The sequence below is a fragment of the Ictidomys tridecemlineatus genome, chromosome 10, assembly GCF_052094955.1.
Source record: "Ictidomys tridecemlineatus isolate mIctTri1 chromosome 10, mIctTri1.hap1, whole genome shotgun sequence".
NCBI classification, from domain to species: Eukaryota; Metazoa; Chordata; class Mammalia; order Rodentia; family Sciuridae; genus Ictidomys; species Ictidomys tridecemlineatus.
Window position 1 is genome coordinate 109,220,407 of NC_135486.1, and position 16,933 is coordinate 109,237,339.

Consider the following 16,933-nt stretch of genomic DNA (forward strand, 5'->3'; position numbering starts at 1 on the left):
TGCAAGAACAAATTTGGAAGCTAAATTTCTAAGTAATAAAGTTTTATTATATTGAAAGAGTACTATGATGAAATTTAGGTTAATGATTTTGGGTAGAATTTTTAAAAATTTTATTCTAATTTGTTATATATGACAGTAGAATGCAATTCAATTAATTTTACATAAATCAAGCACAACTTTTCATGTCTCTAGTTGTCCACAAAGTATTTTCATACATGTACTTAGGGTAATGATGTCTGTCTCATTCCACCATTTTTCCTACTTCTATGCCCCCTCTCTTCTCCTTCCTCTCTTTTGCCCTATCTAAAGTTTGTCTGTTCCTCCCACGCTTCACCCCACATCCAAAGAAAACATTTGGCATTTGGTTTTTGGGGATTGGTTTGTTTCTTTTTTTTTTTTTTTTAGAAAATATTTATTTATTTCGTTTTAGAGGGACACAATATCTTTATTTTACTTTTATGTGGTGCTAAGGATAGAACCCAGTGCCTCATGCATGCTAGGTGAGCACACGACCACTGAGCCACAATCCCAGCCCTGGATTGGCTTACTTCACTTAGCATTATATTCTCCAGTTCTATCCATTTACCTTTAATTGCCATGATTTTATTCCCTTTTAATGCTGAGTAATATTCCATTGTGTGTGTATACCACATTTTTTTTTTTTTACCCATTCATCTATTGAAGGGTGTTTAGGTTGGATCCACAATTTAGCTATTGTGAATTGTACTGCTATAAACATTGATATGTCTGTGTCCCTGTAGTATGCTATTTTTAAGTCCTTTGGGTATAAACTGAGGAGTAGGATAGCTGGGTCAGATGGTGGTTCCATTCCCAGTTTTCCAAGGAATCTCCATTCTGCTTTCTATATTGGCTAATTAACCAGAGACCCTGTGCCTATTAGAAGAAAAAGTAGGCCCAAATCTTCATTATGTCGGATTAGGCCCCAGTTTCTTTAATAGAATTCCTATTAAAATCAGGAGTCAATAAATTGGATGGATTCATACTAAAAAGCTTCTTTTCAGCAAAACAAACAGTCAGTGAAGTGAATAGAGAATCTGTAGATTAATTTCTAGGATATATAAAGAACTCATAAAAACAAGTAAACCAATCAACAAATGGGCTAAGGAACTGAACAGACACTTCTCAGAAGATCATATACAGTCAACAAATACATGAAAAATTATTCAACATCTCTAGCAATTAGAGAAGTGCAAATCAAAACCACTCTAAGATTTCATTTCACTCCAGTCAGAATGGCAGCTATTAAGAATACAAATAACGATAGGGCTGGGGTTGTAGCTCAGTGGCAGAGTGCATGCGTAGCATACATGAGGCACTGGGTTTGATCCTCAACACCCCATAAAAATAAATAAAAAATAAAGGCATTCTGTCCATCTACAGGTACAAAAAAAAATTAAAAAAAAAAGATGTGGGGGAAAAAGTCACATGCATACATTAATAGTGGGACTACAAATTGGTGTAGCCAATTTGGAAAGTAGTATGGCTATTTCTTATTTGTTTATTTTTATGTGGTGCTAAGGATCAAATCCAGTGCTTCACACATGTGAGACAAGTGCTGTGCCACTGAGCTACAGCCCCAGCCCTTGGGTAGAATTTTAACATTTCTAAGACAAAATCTGTTTAATTGTCAGTGGACCTTTTATTTATTTATTTATACATGGTACTCTCACATGCCAGGCAAGCACTCTACCACTGAACCACAACCCCAGCCCTAAGGCAAATTTAAATAGTTGTTTTACTTTATTATTCTCATTTTTTAAATTCTGAAATTGGTGCTCTTATAAAAAAAATTTCTTATATAATCCAGGCTCCCCCCACTCCCATCAACACCCTATATATATAGGTCCTTCTAGAAATACTTTGTTGGATATTTAAAAAATATAACACTGATTCTCGGATTTGGCTGCACCTTAGAATCACATGTAGGATTTTTAAAAATGTTGAGTAACTTTACAGTGGAGAAGCCTAATACAATCTTAGCCAGAGAAGGAAGTCACTATCAGTGTTGATAAGTCATGTTAGTGTGAGTATCCTTGGTATGATGTGATGAGAATGGCAGTTTATCTCTGTGATCTTCCTTTTTCTAAACCATAGTCCCAATCTAATCATGGGAAAAATAGTAGAAAAATCCCAATTGAAGGACATTCTACAGAATACTTGATCAGTACTTTTCAAAATTGTCATAGGCCAGAGGTATCTAACGAGACACAACAACTCCATGTTATATGATAGGTATATCCTGATTGGGGTCCTGGAGCAGAAAGAGGAAACTGTAAAGACTAAGGAAACCTGAGTGAATTGTGGACTTTAGTTAGTAATATTATCTATTAATATTGGTACACCCATTGTGACAAATGTATCATTTTAATGTAAGGTGTTGATAACAAGGGAAAGTGGGAGCTTGGGGATGTAGCTTAGTGGTGGAGAACCTCCTTAGCATGCTCAAGGCCCTGGAGTCAATCCTACCACTAAAGGGGAAAAAAAGAAAAAGGGGACAACTGAGTGTAGGTTTTATGAAAACTTTTTGTACTATCTTTTCAGTTTTTCTGTAAATTCAAGATTATTTTAAAATGTAAAATCTGTTTTAAAAGAAAGCTGCTGGGGCTGGGGTTGTGGCTCAGTGGTAGAGCGCTCGCCTCACACATGTGGGTTCAATCCTCAGCACCACATAAAAATAAATAAACAAAATAAAGATTAAAAAAAATAAAAGCTATCTGGGAGTATATCTGTTATTTTTATATAGAGTGATTGTTCTAAGATAGACCTTGGCCTTTGACACTTATTGGAAAATTTGCTTGATTCTCATGTCTAGCCAAAGTTAAAAATCACTATATGTCAGAATGGTAGATGAGAGTGATCTGCTTTTTTTCTTAATATTTTTTTAGTTGTAGATAGACCCAGTACCTTTATTTTATTTGTTTATTTTTCTGTGGTGCTGGGGATTGAACCCAGTGACTCATGCATGCTGGGCAATTGCTCTACCACTGAGCCACAACCCCAGCCTGAGAGTGACTTGATTTTAAGTCAAAACTAAATGTCAGTCATTAATCATTTGCTGTTCTTTATTGGGTCTAAGATATTCTTACTCAAATCTGAGACCAGCTTCCAATGCAAAAACAATGTCTCCAGAAGCTCCTCTATGCACTCCGGTGCTGCTTCTCTGGTTTACCATGTACTTAGGTGGAGGGAATATACTTGGTCCAGTTCAGTTGTGGCAGGTGGTGTGTTGGTTATTTTCAGTGCCTTGTGTATGTGTCTTTAGCCTGCTGCATAACCGTTGTAGTGCCATGCGCAGTTCCTTAGGAAAATGGACATAGTTTATTGAAGCACCATATGCAGTTGCTGATCTCTAAACTTCCATTTAGAGAATAAGTAATGAGTATGGCAGGAGAATTTTAATCTTTACCATCCAGTTCAAGAAATCTGTTAAAACAATAAAGGCAAAATATGTATGATTCTGCTAGGATGGTGTGTATGTGTATATGTATATATGTTTATGTAATATATACATATACAGAGTATTTACTTATTTTTAATTTTTTGGTGGTACTGGAGGTTGAACCTAGGAATGCTCTTCCACTGAGTTACATCTCCAGCCCTTTTTATGTTTTGAGACCAGGTTTCATTTAGTTCCCCAGGCTGACTTTGAATTTGTGATACTCCAGCCTCAGCCTTCTGAGTAGCTGGACTTACAGACATGTGCCATCATGCTGGGCTGTTTTCTTCTTAAAATATTTTGAAGTTTTAACTTTGTAGTGTTGTCCAACACTGTGTTCATAGCTTCATGTTAGTTTTATTTTTTTTTTTGACTTATGGACGAATCTTTATATATTAATTTTTTTTTTTAGTTGTAGATGGGCATAATACATTTATTTACTTTTACGTGGTACTGAGGATCAAACTCAATGCTTTACATGTGCTAGGCAGGTGCTCCACCACTGAGCTACAGCCCCAACCCCTTGTTTATTTTTATGTGGTACCGAGAATTGAACCCAGTGCTTCACAAATGGTAGGCAAGCACTCTATCACTGAGGCATGACCCCAGTCCCACTTTACATCAGTTCTGTTTTCACATTTCACCATTCCCAATAATCCCAGGAACAGCAGACCTGGATTTGAGTCCTGACTATACTTACCAGCTTTAAGTTTCCATGCAAGTCTGGGAATACTCTATCATCTCTCAGTTGTGAGTTGTCCCTGTGGTGTGGGGTTGTTGTGAGGATTAATGTGAGGAATATAAAGGATGTAGCAGATTGCCAGGCACAGAAAATGCCATGAGTGGACACTACTGCCACAGAATCAGTACCCTGTCTGGCCAGGTCTGCCCCCAGGTCCAGTTTGAATCCTGTGACTATTGCCTGCCATTTGGAGATGTGAGGTGTATAAAACAAGAACCACATGTTTTCAAGACACCACAGGAAGGTAGTGGTTCTACATAATTGTGGCAGTCAAAAGCTTTTCTTACTTTTCTATCTAGACAGGAGTGTGGTAATCACTTTTGTGTGATAGGTAGTCAGAGCAGGGGTCTTTTATAAATGGAACCATTGCTTTTAACACACACACACACACACACACACACACACACACAGAGTGAGAGAGAGAGAGAGAGAGAGAGAGAGAGAGAGAGAGAGAGAGGTTTGTCTTCTGAAGTACTTGCCCAATTATAAACTAGATATTGTAAAAATTATCCTCTGTGTGTGTGTGGAGTAGGTTTGAGCTCTAAAACAAACAAGGCTCATTCAAGAAGAACATGCAGGGTTCTTTTATATGAATGTAAACAATAGATTAGTTAATGATTTAAAATGACTGAGCTATTAAATGCCTAGTTTGATATTACTAAACTTAATTGGCAGGCAAACTCCAGGATTTCTTTCTTTATTAATTTTTTATTTAGTCTTATAAATATTAATTAGATGAATTAGTTCACTTTTTTTTTCTTGGTACTGGGAAACCCAAAGATGCCTTACTACTGAGCTATATCTTCAGTCCCTTTTATTTTTTACTTTGAGGAAAGGGTTAAGTTAAGGGTTAAGTTGCCCAGGCTGGTCTCGAACCTCTGATCCTCCTGCTTCAGCCTACCAAGTTACTGGGATTATAGGCTTGCACCACCATGCCCTATACTTTTTTCTTTTTGCCACATACTTCATTTGTCAGTCATTTTTGCAAATAAGTCTTCCAGATGATAGAAATTTACCTCTCAATCAAATAAAATTTATCTTATTCCACTATTTGTAATATCTTTAATATATTGTGGGCTAAGAAATTGGATTTATTAGCATTAGATCTCAGGATGTCAAGGGTTGATGGGAACTTAAACTATATCTAAGTTAGTCATCTAATGCCTGAGAATTGTTTAAAAGGTAGTTGATACAGGGTGAAATTGATTCTGGGTGAAATTAGAGGTCCTTTCTTTCAGGTCACACAGTCCATCAAGGATTGGGTGCCAGTCTGATGGTTTCTTCTCTAGCTGAGGAACACTTTCTGTGTTGACTTTGTGCTTCAGATTGTGCTCCACAGCTCCTTGACGTTGTTAAAAACTTGAGTGTTATCTAAGTGTCTGAATCACCTTAACATTTAGATATTAATATAATGGATTTTAAAAAATAGAGAAATGAAGCTATTTCCAACCCTGCCTTCCAGGTCCTTATGTTATGGCCAGTGTTGCAACAAAAATTTTTCAAGAATTGGTGGAAGGTGTATTTTACATACATGACATGGGAATTGTACACAGAGATCTGAAGGTAAGTTGGGTATCTGAATCCTTGAAAGCAGTAGTGGTGACTTTATGTGAGGGGTGACTTGATGTGGGCTCCCTGGGTACAGTGAGATGATGTACCCTTGTTCATATACTTGGAAGGTCATTGTTACTTCTGTATAAATCATCATTGCATAGGTCCAGTCAAGAAAACCTTAGATTAAATTAAAAACAGCAATTTTAGAGTATTTGAACGTTACTCTTGGAGTCCAGGTACTGTTCTAATATTAGTGATGCTGAATGTACTTAGTACTGTCAGAAATGCTTATATATTATCATAGCATTAGATAATAAACTTTCTGGGAAAGTTTAATTTTTTGCTGCTTGAAAAATGATGATAAGCACTATTCCAGTTTTTAATCCACAAAAGACTATCAAGAAAAATATTTTCTTCTTTTGCTGACAAATTTTAAAGTAAGTTGTTTATTTTTCAGGCAAAACTTAAATTGTGATAAAGGCATTTAAAAGAAAATTAAGGAGCATAAGAGTTAATGTGCAGGGGCTGGGATTGTGGCTCAGTGGTAGGGCGCTTGCCTTGTACGTGAGGCACTTGGTTCTATCCTCAGCACCACATAAAAATAAATAAATGTATTGAGCCCATGTACAACTAAAAATATTAAAAAAATTAATGTGCAAATCACTTTATTTTTTGAAAAGGGTTTAGGAACCAGTAGTTTCTACATTGGGATGTAAGGATGATGAGTTATGTATTTTCTGGTGTATGTCTAGCCAGAAAAAGCATTTTGAGTTGTTGAAATTCTCTGGCACTAAGGAACCTGGAGGTCTTATTTCAAGAGGTAAGCTAAATCATAACAGCAGTATATAGAGTTCCACATCTTCATCGGGAGAAGTTTCTTCAGGTGTTGTTTGTATTTCTCACCATAAACGTTTCTGATGTTTCTTGTACAGATATCCTCTAGGGATAAAGGTTTTTGAGAAAAGTTTATTAGGGTTTCCTTTAAGAGGTGGAATTCTGGTAGCATGATTCCTGCAGGTAGGATACCTTGCTTATTGGTCAATCTCAAAGGGTAAGTGTGATAAAGTAGCCTGGCAAGAAGTGTCACATCTCTGATGTTGGAACTGCGTTGAAGGTACATATAAATTGGAGATTCTGAGTTTTTTGTTAAAATGTTGACATTTGCTTCAAATTCCAGCAAGAGATTTATTATTGCCTCTCTGCCTCCAAAACATGCCTCATGGAGAGCTGTTTGACCTTCATAGTCCTGGGCATTAACTTTGGCTCCATGAAGTAGCAGCATACGGATACAGCTAACCCCTGCTGCTAGCAATCGGCCTGCCTTGCTTGATGCTGTACACACTGCCAGCTTCAGGGCTGTGTTCCCGGTAGAAGAGACAGCACAGTTAACATTTGCACCACATGCAATGAGCGTTTCCATCATTTCCTTATTCAGTACATCTGCAGCCATGTGAAGGGGTGTCATGCTGGATTCATTAATGGCATTGACCTGAGCACCATTTTGGGTCAAAATGGAGAGAACTGGGTAGGTTCCATACGTTATGGCCAGGTGGAGGGGTGAATGTTTGTTGCTGTTGTCTACCCGGGCATTAACTTGAGCTCCATGTTCACACAAAATGCGGAGACACAGTACAGCATTATTCTGAATGTCTGTCAGGATCCTTTGGATTCTGTCGCCTGGTTTTGTCCATGTGGTAGAAGTGATTGGCCAATGCAGTAACATCAAGTGAAGAGCCGTGAGGCCGCGTGTGTCCCTGGAAGGGTATTTATCACATGTTAACTAGATTAACAGTGAGAATGGCTCTGAATGAAAAATTAAATGTTTAAGAAGGCAATATTTTCTTAATATCCTTTAACTACTTTGAAGAAATGTTTCAGAATCTCTGTTGCTGGTTAATTTCTTAGGATATCCACAAGTTTTCAGTTTTATAGATTTATTATTGTGAGGCCCTGGGCCAAGGACGTAGTGAATAATAAGTGGCCCTTGCCTCTGGAGGGCTTACAGACGGGAGAATAGTTAACCCATGGAGTAATATTGGAAGTGGGCAACTTGCAGAGAGGTGCAGGGGCTTCATCCAAGGATGTTATGTAGTTTTGAGGTGCTCGGAGGAAGGGGTGCTCGGAGGAGCCCCTGAGGAGATGTGGGGAGTCCATGATGGATGGGGCAGGTTTGGAGGAGACTTGGAAAGCTGGGGTGGGGGTAAAGGTGCAGGGAGAGATTGAGAGTAGTTCTATCAGTGGCAGGCATTTGGTTTAGGTGTTGGAGATGGAGTAGTGAGGAGGATAAATTTCTGTCATCAAGCTTACCTTCTCATGGAGAGTCATAAACAAGAAAACCCATTGTCTTGTTTTTTCTTAGGTTATTAGACTTCCTGAAGGCTCAGGCCAGAACTTAATGTATTTTCCACAACACTGTTATTGAGCACTTAATACTCAATGTGCATTAATTTGGCTGTCTGGTTTGTGTTTTTGCATCTTCTCCAATTTTTCTAGTATATCATCTAGTCATAACAGGAGTAGGTTCATTCAAAACATGATGATTTGTAGTTCATAACCCATGAAGAATGAACAGGCCCCTAAGTAACTAGGATAGATAACCCCTGAGTCACTCAGATGGTCACTTTAGATGGCCTGCTAAATTCACTTACCTTACTTCTGGATCAGCTCCATGTTCTAACAAACAGAGCAAACTTGGTGCCTTGTGGTATTCTGCGGCCAGATGAATTGGGATAATGGACTGTGTTTGCTGTGGGGAGACCAAAATGTATTAAAAGCACAATTTGTGCTAGCTTGCCATTCCAAGGGAACCAAGTATGTTAGTTTTACATTGGTTCAGTAGTATTCTGGCATATGTGTTGAAATTTTTCTTTGCTATTGTCTATTTTAAATGACCGGTATCCAGGGAGTTTCATATTATAGAATCTGTATTTTACAGAAATGCAAATTTATCAAGGCAACACTCATGACTTTGAAAGCTGTATCTTTGTGAAGAACTCATAGTGTATAATTAATGCTCTAAAATTATTTATCCTTAAATTGTAGTGACAAGCAAGTAGGTGCTTGGTTTAAGGCTTTACCAAAGTCATATCATCAGCAGCAAACCCTGCATTTTTGGGGTTTCAAAGATAACGTAGCATATGTTCTGTCTATGATTAGCAGAGCTGTTTATGCTAGTTCTTAAAAAATATATATGTGTACAGAGAGAAAAAGAGGAATGTGTGGTTTTATACTGTGGCTGTAAGATATGGGGGAGAGGAGGAAAAGTGAAGCTGACTTCCTTTTTTTAAAAAAAAAATTTTCTTTTTTTTAGTTGTAGTTGGATACAATACCTTTATTTGATTTATTTATTTTTATGTGGTGCTGAGGATGGAACCCAGTGCCTCACACGTGCTGGGTGAGCGTTCCACCACAACCCTAGCCCCTCCTTTTTTGTTTTTAAATGGTTAACTGGGGACTGAACCTAGGGGTGCTTGAGCACTGAGCTATGTCCTCATCCCTTTTTATTTTTTTATTTTGAGACAGGTTTAAGTTGCTAAGGGCCTTACTAAGGGTTATCTTTGAGAAGGGTGATCTAATGTTCTTTGAGCCAAATAAGTTCTAGTCTTTTCTTCCATTAGTTTACACATAGTGAATGTAAGGGAGGTCTTGCAGACCTGCACTCTGCCCTGTAGGGGGATGGGCTGGTTGGTGGCTGAGCCACATGTTTTGTTAGGGCAGCAAAGAGCTTAGATAGTTCACAAGTGTTAGATCATGTTTCTCCCTCATTTATCTAAAAGTGACTAAGTATAAAAGAGGATACCTGGCTCAGATGTAATCTATAGCTGGTGGAGCTGGCCAGAATAGTCAGGGGCTGGTTGACAGGGTGGTTTCTGAGAAGTGCCTTGATTGTAGTGCAGTCATCTTTAATTATGGCTTCGTATAGCTTAGTGTGCAGTGCTGTGGTTGAGCTGTCCTCCAGTGACTTGGTACTGTCAATTACCAGGTTTCTGCTTCCCTTCTTGGTTATATTTCCCATCAGAAAATCTTGAGACTTGTGAGTTCAGGGGAAATTGCTGTTATGGAATCAATTTGTTTCTTTATGATGATCCCTTTAGTGCAGTTCTAGAACTATTCTAGAATTGTTGAGGATTATATTTGTGAATACAGTTCATTTTTTAATTGGAGCCAAACTTCTTCAGACTTTGTTATCTGATTGCATAGAACCAAATGCCAGCAGAGTATTTAGGCTTTTCTACACAGTCACAAAAACATTTTAACTGTCATCTTACACTTACTTCTGCTTTCTCTTCCAGATAACTTAGTTCAAACAACTAACAGAACTAAACAGGGTATTTATATATTAACATCAAATTATTACATTTAAAAGTAAGAAAACAACTTTAAAAAATTTTTTTTAGTTGTTGATGGACCTTTATTTTATTCATTTATTTATATGTGGTACTGAGAATTGAACCCAGTGCCTCACACATGTGAAGCAAGTCCTCTTGTTCTTGTATACCACTGAGCCACCATCCCAGCCCAAGAAAACAACTTTCAATCCAAGTGTGTGTGTGTGTGTGTGTGTGTGTGTGTGTGTTAATTTTAGTAGAATCTTTCCCCATGTAGGTGCATTTTTTTTTTTTTTCGTTTTTTGCTGTGCTGGGGATCAAATCCACAGCCTCACGTATGCTATGGAAGTGCTCTATTACTGAGCACATCCCCAGCCCTTTTGAAATTTGAGATAGTTCTCCTTGCTAAATTGCTGATGCTGGCTTTGAACTTGCTATCCTCCTGCCTCTGCCTCCCGAGTAGCTAGGATTACAGACATGTGCCACTGTACCTGGCTAGATGCAGTTTTTCACTGGTGTAGGAATAGTGTGGTTGGAAGATGTTTTGGATCTGTGAAGATTGCTTAAATATATCAAATGTTTGTCTTCAGAGTGTGATAATTGTTGTTCCCAACCCTAACTAACATATGAGATATCTGAGAACTTATGAAAAATACCAAATTTGTTGGGCTTTGTGGCTGAGGGAAACTGAGGTAGAAGGGTTGGGATTTTGGGATCAGCCAAAATAGCGAGATGTTGTTTCCAAAAAAAAAAAAAAAAAAATGTTGGCCTGGGGAAGTGTGCTTAGCATGTACAAGACCCTAGGTTCAATTCATAACACTTCCCACTCCACCAAAAAAACAGCAAACTCCCGAAAGTTTTCGTGAAAAAATCAGTCTTTGACTATTAGAGGACAGTTCTTAAAAGCTTCTCACATGATAACACACAGACAAGGTCAAGAAGCACTTGTCTTAGTATAAAGCATGCTCTTACATTAATGGTTATAAATGTGAAATACCTTTGGGACTTACATCCAGCCTCATCCAGTTTTTTACTTAGTGGAAATGAGGAATGACATGGATGTTGAGATTCCCCAGCCTGGATGTTGAGATTCTTATGAACTCCTCTGATAATTCTAACATACAGCCAAATTTGAGAACTGTTGCTTAAAGTTTTAATTTTTGACAGGGCTACTTACTTCTGAGTTGCTTTCTTCTTCTTCTTCTTTTTTTTTCTTTTTGTGGTATTAGGGATTCAACCTACAGATGTTGACATCCCCAACCCTTTTTATTTATTTATTTTTTTGACTATAACATAGCTAACCCTTTTTATTTTGTTTTTGAGAAAGGGTCTTGCTAAGTTGCCTAGGCTGATCTCAAACTTGCCGCCTTCCTGCTTCAGCCTCTTGAGAGTTGTTGGGATTACAGGCATGTCCCATTGCATTCTGTGTCAGAGTTAATAGCTCTTAACACTTATGAGTCTTCACTATTTGTTTTAAGAAAAGTAAAGAGTGGAAATGTTGTGTTTGTTTACAGCCTAGAAATATTTTTCTTCATGGTCCTGATCAGCAAGTTAAAATAGGAGACTTTGGCCTGGCCTGCACAGACATCATACAGAAGAATTCAGATTGGACCAATAGAAATGGGAAGGGTAAGCAGTTTTTTGTTTTTGTATTAAAAAAGGAACATGGTCAAACATGTTGGTATTTAAAGACCATCATAAAAATTTAATAACAAAACTAAGATAAAAACAAAATATAGTTGTTGTCCCCGTAGGAGCTACAGTCCCCTGCTTATCGTATTTCTTAATGTTGACAGTGTTAACCCTTAGTGTTTAATATGTGCTTTTTCAACTGTAGGTACACCAACACATACTTCCAGAGTGGGTACTTGTCTGTACGCCTCACCTGAGCAATTGGAAGGATCTGAGTACGATGCCAAGGTAGGATTTGTTGCTTTCTTTTTTTCATTTGAGTTGTTCTGTAATCATTAATTATCAAATAGGACAGTAAGTGCAGAAGCTGTATAGTAGAGATGTCTGGAGAGAATAGCCCTGCAGGTGACCTACTAACCATGCTGCTCTAGTAAGAAGCCTCACTTTTCACCTGAATCTGATTGTGTTGCCCTTTAGGCTACTTTACTATTTCTAACCCATGGATGTCTCAAATTGTTCCTGAAGTGAACTTTCCCCTTTAAAATGTCACCATTCAATTCAGGAAGTAAGAATTCTGAGAGGCCTTTGTTCAGCTTTTCATTTTAAGCTTATGTAAATAAATGCTACAGGGAAGCCCCCCCTTTTTTTTTTTGGTACTGGGGATTGAACCCAGGATGCTTAACCACTGAGCCACACTCCAGCTCTTTTTTGTATTTTATTGAGATAGGGTCACTGAGTTGTTTAGGGCTTCTCTAAATTGCTGAGGCTGACTTTGAACTCACTGTCTTCCAGCCTTAGTCTCCTGGGATTACAGGTGTGTGCCACTGTGCCCAGTATCTTTTATTTTCTTAAAGAAGCGTTAAAGTAAATTCTCTTTTCAAAATAAGTCTATTCAATTTTCTTCTTTTTGAGGAATCCATCAGTGTTTTAGCTATTGGGAAAGAACTGGCAAAAGAAACTATGGCTGTCTCTAAAAGCCTATCTGGTAAAGACCATCCTAAAAAACTAGTTTTTAGGGAAAGTAATTAGTTCTTTCCCTTTTTGTCCTGGGGAGTGAACCCAGGCACTACCACTGAGCTATATATCTAGCCCTTTTTATTTTTTGAGACAAGGCCTCGCTAAGTTGTTCAGGGTAGCCTCAGCCTCATGAGTTGCTGGGATTACAGGTGTGTGCAATCATTCTTAGCAGTAGCACAGAATCTTTTTTTCTTTTTTTTTTTCTGTAGTTGTAAATGGACAGAATGTCTTTGTTTATTTTTATGTGATGCTAAGGATCAAACCCAGTGTCTCACACATGCTAGGCAAGTGTTCTACTACTAAGCTATAGCCCTAGCCCAGTAGCACAGATCTTATGCAGAATTTGCAAACATTACCAGGAATGCTTAGAGTATAGGCAGAGGTTAAACTAGAAAAGGATCTGGTGATAGTCTTGTATTGTTGGTACTAGGAGTCACAAGCTTATGTTGCTCTGCCTGCGTCAGGCCTGGATTGTCATGGATGGTGGAGACAGTCGTAGGGCTATGATTGCTGTGGGTGGTGGGAAATATTGCTGCCCTTTCACTGACCACCAATCCTGCATGCCTAGGGGTGTCCCTTTTGGGTATTAAAGAGATCAGGCTGTGAAAATCCTGGTCACCTCTTGCTTGGGATAGACACTTGTCTCTGTAAAGCATGGGCCTTCCTGTTGTATTCCTGTCTGTGACTGTAAATCCTCATTCTTAGAAATCCTTGCTTGTTTGAGAGTGTAAACTGCCTTGGAAGTGCCATTTTAACTTCAAGTTGTATTCTTTTTTTTTTTTTTTTTTTTTTAAAGAGAGAGAGAGAGAGACAATTTTTTAATATTTATTTTTTAATTCTCGGTGGACACAACATCTTTGTTTGTATGTGGTGCTGAGGATCGAACCCGGGCCACACACATGCCAGGCAAGCGCGCTACTGCTTGAGCCACATCCCCAGCCCCTTCAAATTGTATTCTTGAACCCCCCTTTTTTGTTCTTTTCCAGTCAGATATGTACAGCTTGGGTGTGATCCTGCTTGAACTCTTTCAGCCCTTTGGGACAGAAATGGAGCGAGCAGCAGTTTTAACAGGAGTAAGAACTGGTCACATACCTGAATCCCTTAGTAAAAGGTGTCCAGTACAAACCAAGTATATCCAGCACTTAACTCGGAGGAATGCATCTCAGAGACCATCTGCTCTTCAGCTGCTGCAGAGTGAACTTTTCCAAACTTCTGGAAATGTATGTAAATTTTTTTTAATTCTGGGGGAAGTATCCAGCTTGAATAGAATTTGTTTAAATTGTGAATCCTATTTCATGAAGATCAGTTGAGTTTCAATTAAGGTTTTTGGAAACCTTAAGCCCATTCATTCTGGATTTCCTAACAACATAACAAGTATAAGCTTATACTATAGCACATTTGTATTGGGGGTTTACATGAGTTGACTCACTGCCAGCTTTCCAGTCTTTATTTTTAAATAAGTTTCACTTTTTAGGCTCATCTTGCTAGTAAGTCAGTGAGAAGGTTTTTATTTTTCCTTTTCAACCATGAACCTTTTTAAAATTATTATAAAAGTGCCCACTAATAAAAAGGGACACATATCAAAGGGCAAAAGAGAGTAATAATTCTAAGGAGTAGCTAGAACAGTAAACCTTTGCCACAAGGAGAGCTTTCAGTGTTGGTTTTCAGCCTTGTAATATGGTGTTCTCCAGGGGATCCCATTCCCTTCCTCCTTCCTGACCATGTTCACAGTGTTAGGTATAGTCACTAGTCTGTGTATACTGGAACCAGTAGGTAATTCATCCATTCTGTTCTAGAAACTTGTAAGATTTAAGTTGGACACAGTGGCACACACATATAATCCCATCAGCTTGAGGAGACTGAACCAGAAAGATCATAAGTTTGAAGCCATGGCAATTTAGCAAGATCCCATTTCAATTAAAAAAAAAAAAATGGTGGGGTTGGGGTGTAGGTCAGTGGTGAAGCACTCCTAGGTTCAATCCTCAGGAAAGGCTGGGGTGGGGCAAGAAACTTTCTAAGATTTAATTAAAGCTTGAGTCAAAGATATATTCACACATTGTGTAGTGCTTTCCTGCTCAAAGTATGGTCCTCAGATCAGCTGCATCAGTGCTACCTGGGAGCTCCACATTCTCAGTGAAAATCTGCATGTTTGCAAGATTCCCAAGTAATTAAAACAAGTGTTTGTGCAGCAGTCTGTGAGTGTGGAAGTTTTCTTAGTCTCTAGGTCAGCAGAAAAAATCTCTTGGGAATTTGGTAGAATTCTTAGGCCCTCACCAGTCTCCCAACCTGTTAAAAGAGGAATTCTGAGCTGGGCACAGTGGCTCACACCTGTAATCCCAGTGGCTGGGGAGGCTGAGGCAGGAGGATTGTGACTACAAAACCAGCCTCAGCAACTTAGCGAGATCCTGTCTCTAAATAAAAAATAAAAAGGGTTGGGGATGTGGCTTGGTGGTTAAGTGCCGAGAGTTTATTCCCAGTACAAAAAAAAAAAAAAATAGGCGGAAGGGAAGGAGTTCTGGGATTGGGCAGCAGTTTGTATTTTAACAAACTCTTGAAGTGATTCTGATAGCAGTTGTTTGGAAATCAATTGTAATGATTGTTTAAAAGAATCCATAGGGGATATTTTCGTGAATGAATGGTAGAGGTATACTTAGCACGCATAAAGCCCTGAGTTCCTTCCCTAGCAGCCAAAGGGGAGAAAAATCAGGAAGTTGATTTTTCTTTTATTTAAATCATATTAATTTTCAATTAAAAATAAATTTTATTAGTTTAGATGGTAAAATGGTAGATGTGATACTTTTGAGAAAATGAAAGTAGAGGTGTGGTTCTTTAAAAGAAATATATATATATATATATATATATATATATATATATATATATATATAGAGAATTGAACTTAGGGCCTCACACCTGCTAGGTAAGTGTTCTACTACTGAGCCACAAATCCAGCCCCAGGTGTGGTTCTTTTTTTTTTTCTTTAATATTTATTTTTTAGATGTAGATGGACACAACATAATGCCTTTATTCATTTTTTTAAATGTGGTGCTGAGGATTGAACCCGGGTCCTGCCCATGCTAGGGGAGAGCTCTACCACTGAGCCACAATCCTAGCCTCAAGTGTGGTTCTTTTAAAACCAAGCATAGGCATTTATCCTCTTAAGGAAGGATTCTCTAGCATCCAGTCAGGAGCTATTAGAATTGATAGTTATTTGGTATTTATGGAAAAAGATCCTCCCATCTTGTAAGGTTTTATTAAACAAAACAAAAACAAACCCCACACATCCTGTACATGTAGGGTTTATACATAGGCAGTCCTTTCTTTGCATGGTGTTATGGGACTGTAAAAGTGACTACAAAGTTAAAACATGCCAAGGGATCTTTACAATCAATAGGAAAGGTTACAATTGTTCTGTGATCTTTAAAGTTTGGAAACATTAAAATTTTCACACTGAAATGAAGAAGATCATAAAACCAATGTTTAGATAGTGCAGAGTAATAAAGAATGTTAATGAGTTCCAGGAATAGTGTGAACAGTGCCTGCCACCTTCATTTGGTAGCATGGGATGTGGAGCAAGCATTTTTTGTTTTCTGTCACTTGGTTAATTGTCATGCTACCCCCCTTTCTCTTTTTAGTGTTGTGAAACATCTCTGAGAGTATGTTTTTTTGCTGGTAGATCACCTGTTTCCTAACTTAGATTGAAATCTGTTCTTATTCTGTGAGCACACATCTATTGTTTTTCTGATAGTGTCCCTATTCCTGCAACCAGGCTACTCTTCTATCCGCCATTTACATTTGATTCATATATGCTTCCAGCATTAACACTTTTCATATTTGTTGGCCAATATGCTCTTTCATTACCCATTTTAAGAAAATGTTAGGTAGGTTCCTCACTGGAAGACAGGGAGGCAACACAATCACTTGTTGTTAACTAACAGATGTATAGTGATCTAGCACTGATAGATTTTCAAAGATAAGTTTGGCCCCTTATCTTAATGTGCTTTGTTCACTTACACAGTACCTTGGGAGCTGAGGAAAGTTATACACAGTTGCAGTTAGTACATATCATGGCAGCTGACCCTGGAGCCATGCATTTGGGTGATTGGTGATATTTAATCTGTGAAAACTGGAATCATGTATACTGGAACTAGGCAAAGCAACTGCCTGTTACTGTTTTGTTTATTTATTTATTGTGGTGTGGGGGAT

The 16,933-nt window shown here is 38.1% G+C and overlaps 2 protein-coding genes across 3 annotated transcripts in view; one reads left to right on the top strand and one right to left on the bottom strand.

Annotated features, from left to right (window-relative positions):
• The window catches only part of Eif2ak1 (eukaryotic translation initiation factor 2 alpha kinase 1), a 41,010-nt gene that overhangs the window by 22,782 nt on the left and 1,295 nt on the right, over positions 1–16,933 (top strand). For both annotated transcript variants that reach the window (XM_078023707.1, XM_005339716.5), the window contains 4 exons: positions 5,662–5,762; positions 11,596–11,710; positions 11,919–12,001; positions 13,717–13,950. In XM_078023707.1, coding sequence (XP_077879833.1) covers positions 5,662–5,762; positions 11,596–11,710; positions 11,919–12,001; positions 13,717–13,950 — 533 coding nt within the window. The remainder of the gene's footprint in view (positions 1–5,661; positions 5,763–11,595; positions 11,711–11,918; positions 12,002–13,716; positions 13,951–16,933) is intronic.
• Ankrd61 (ankyrin repeat domain 61) lies at positions 6,441–9,910 on the bottom strand. Its single transcript, XM_013364930.4, has 3 exons — positions 9,553–9,910; positions 8,402–8,499; positions 6,441–7,507 (listed from the first exon to the last, which is right to left on the bottom strand). Exons 1-3 carry the CDS (start codon positions 9,766–9,768, stop codon positions 6,562–6,564), a joined length of 1,260 nt encoding a protein of 419 aa, XP_013220384.1. The 5' UTR covers positions 9,769–9,910; the 3' UTR covers positions 6,441–6,561.

Coding starts and splice junctions, on each gene's coding strand:
- Ankrd61 (XM_013364930.4), bottom strand. CDS start 9,768: ATGGGAAATATAACCAAGAAGGGAAGCAGAAACCTGGTAATTGACAGT. Junction 8,500..9,552: donor ATAGATTACATCTGAGCCAG/GTATCCTCTTTT, acceptor GTCTCCCCACAG/CAAACACAGTCCATTATCCC. Junction 7,508..8,401: donor GGAGCTGATCCAGAAGTAAG/GTAAGTGAATTT, acceptor ATACCCTTCCAG/GGACACACGCGGCCTCACGG.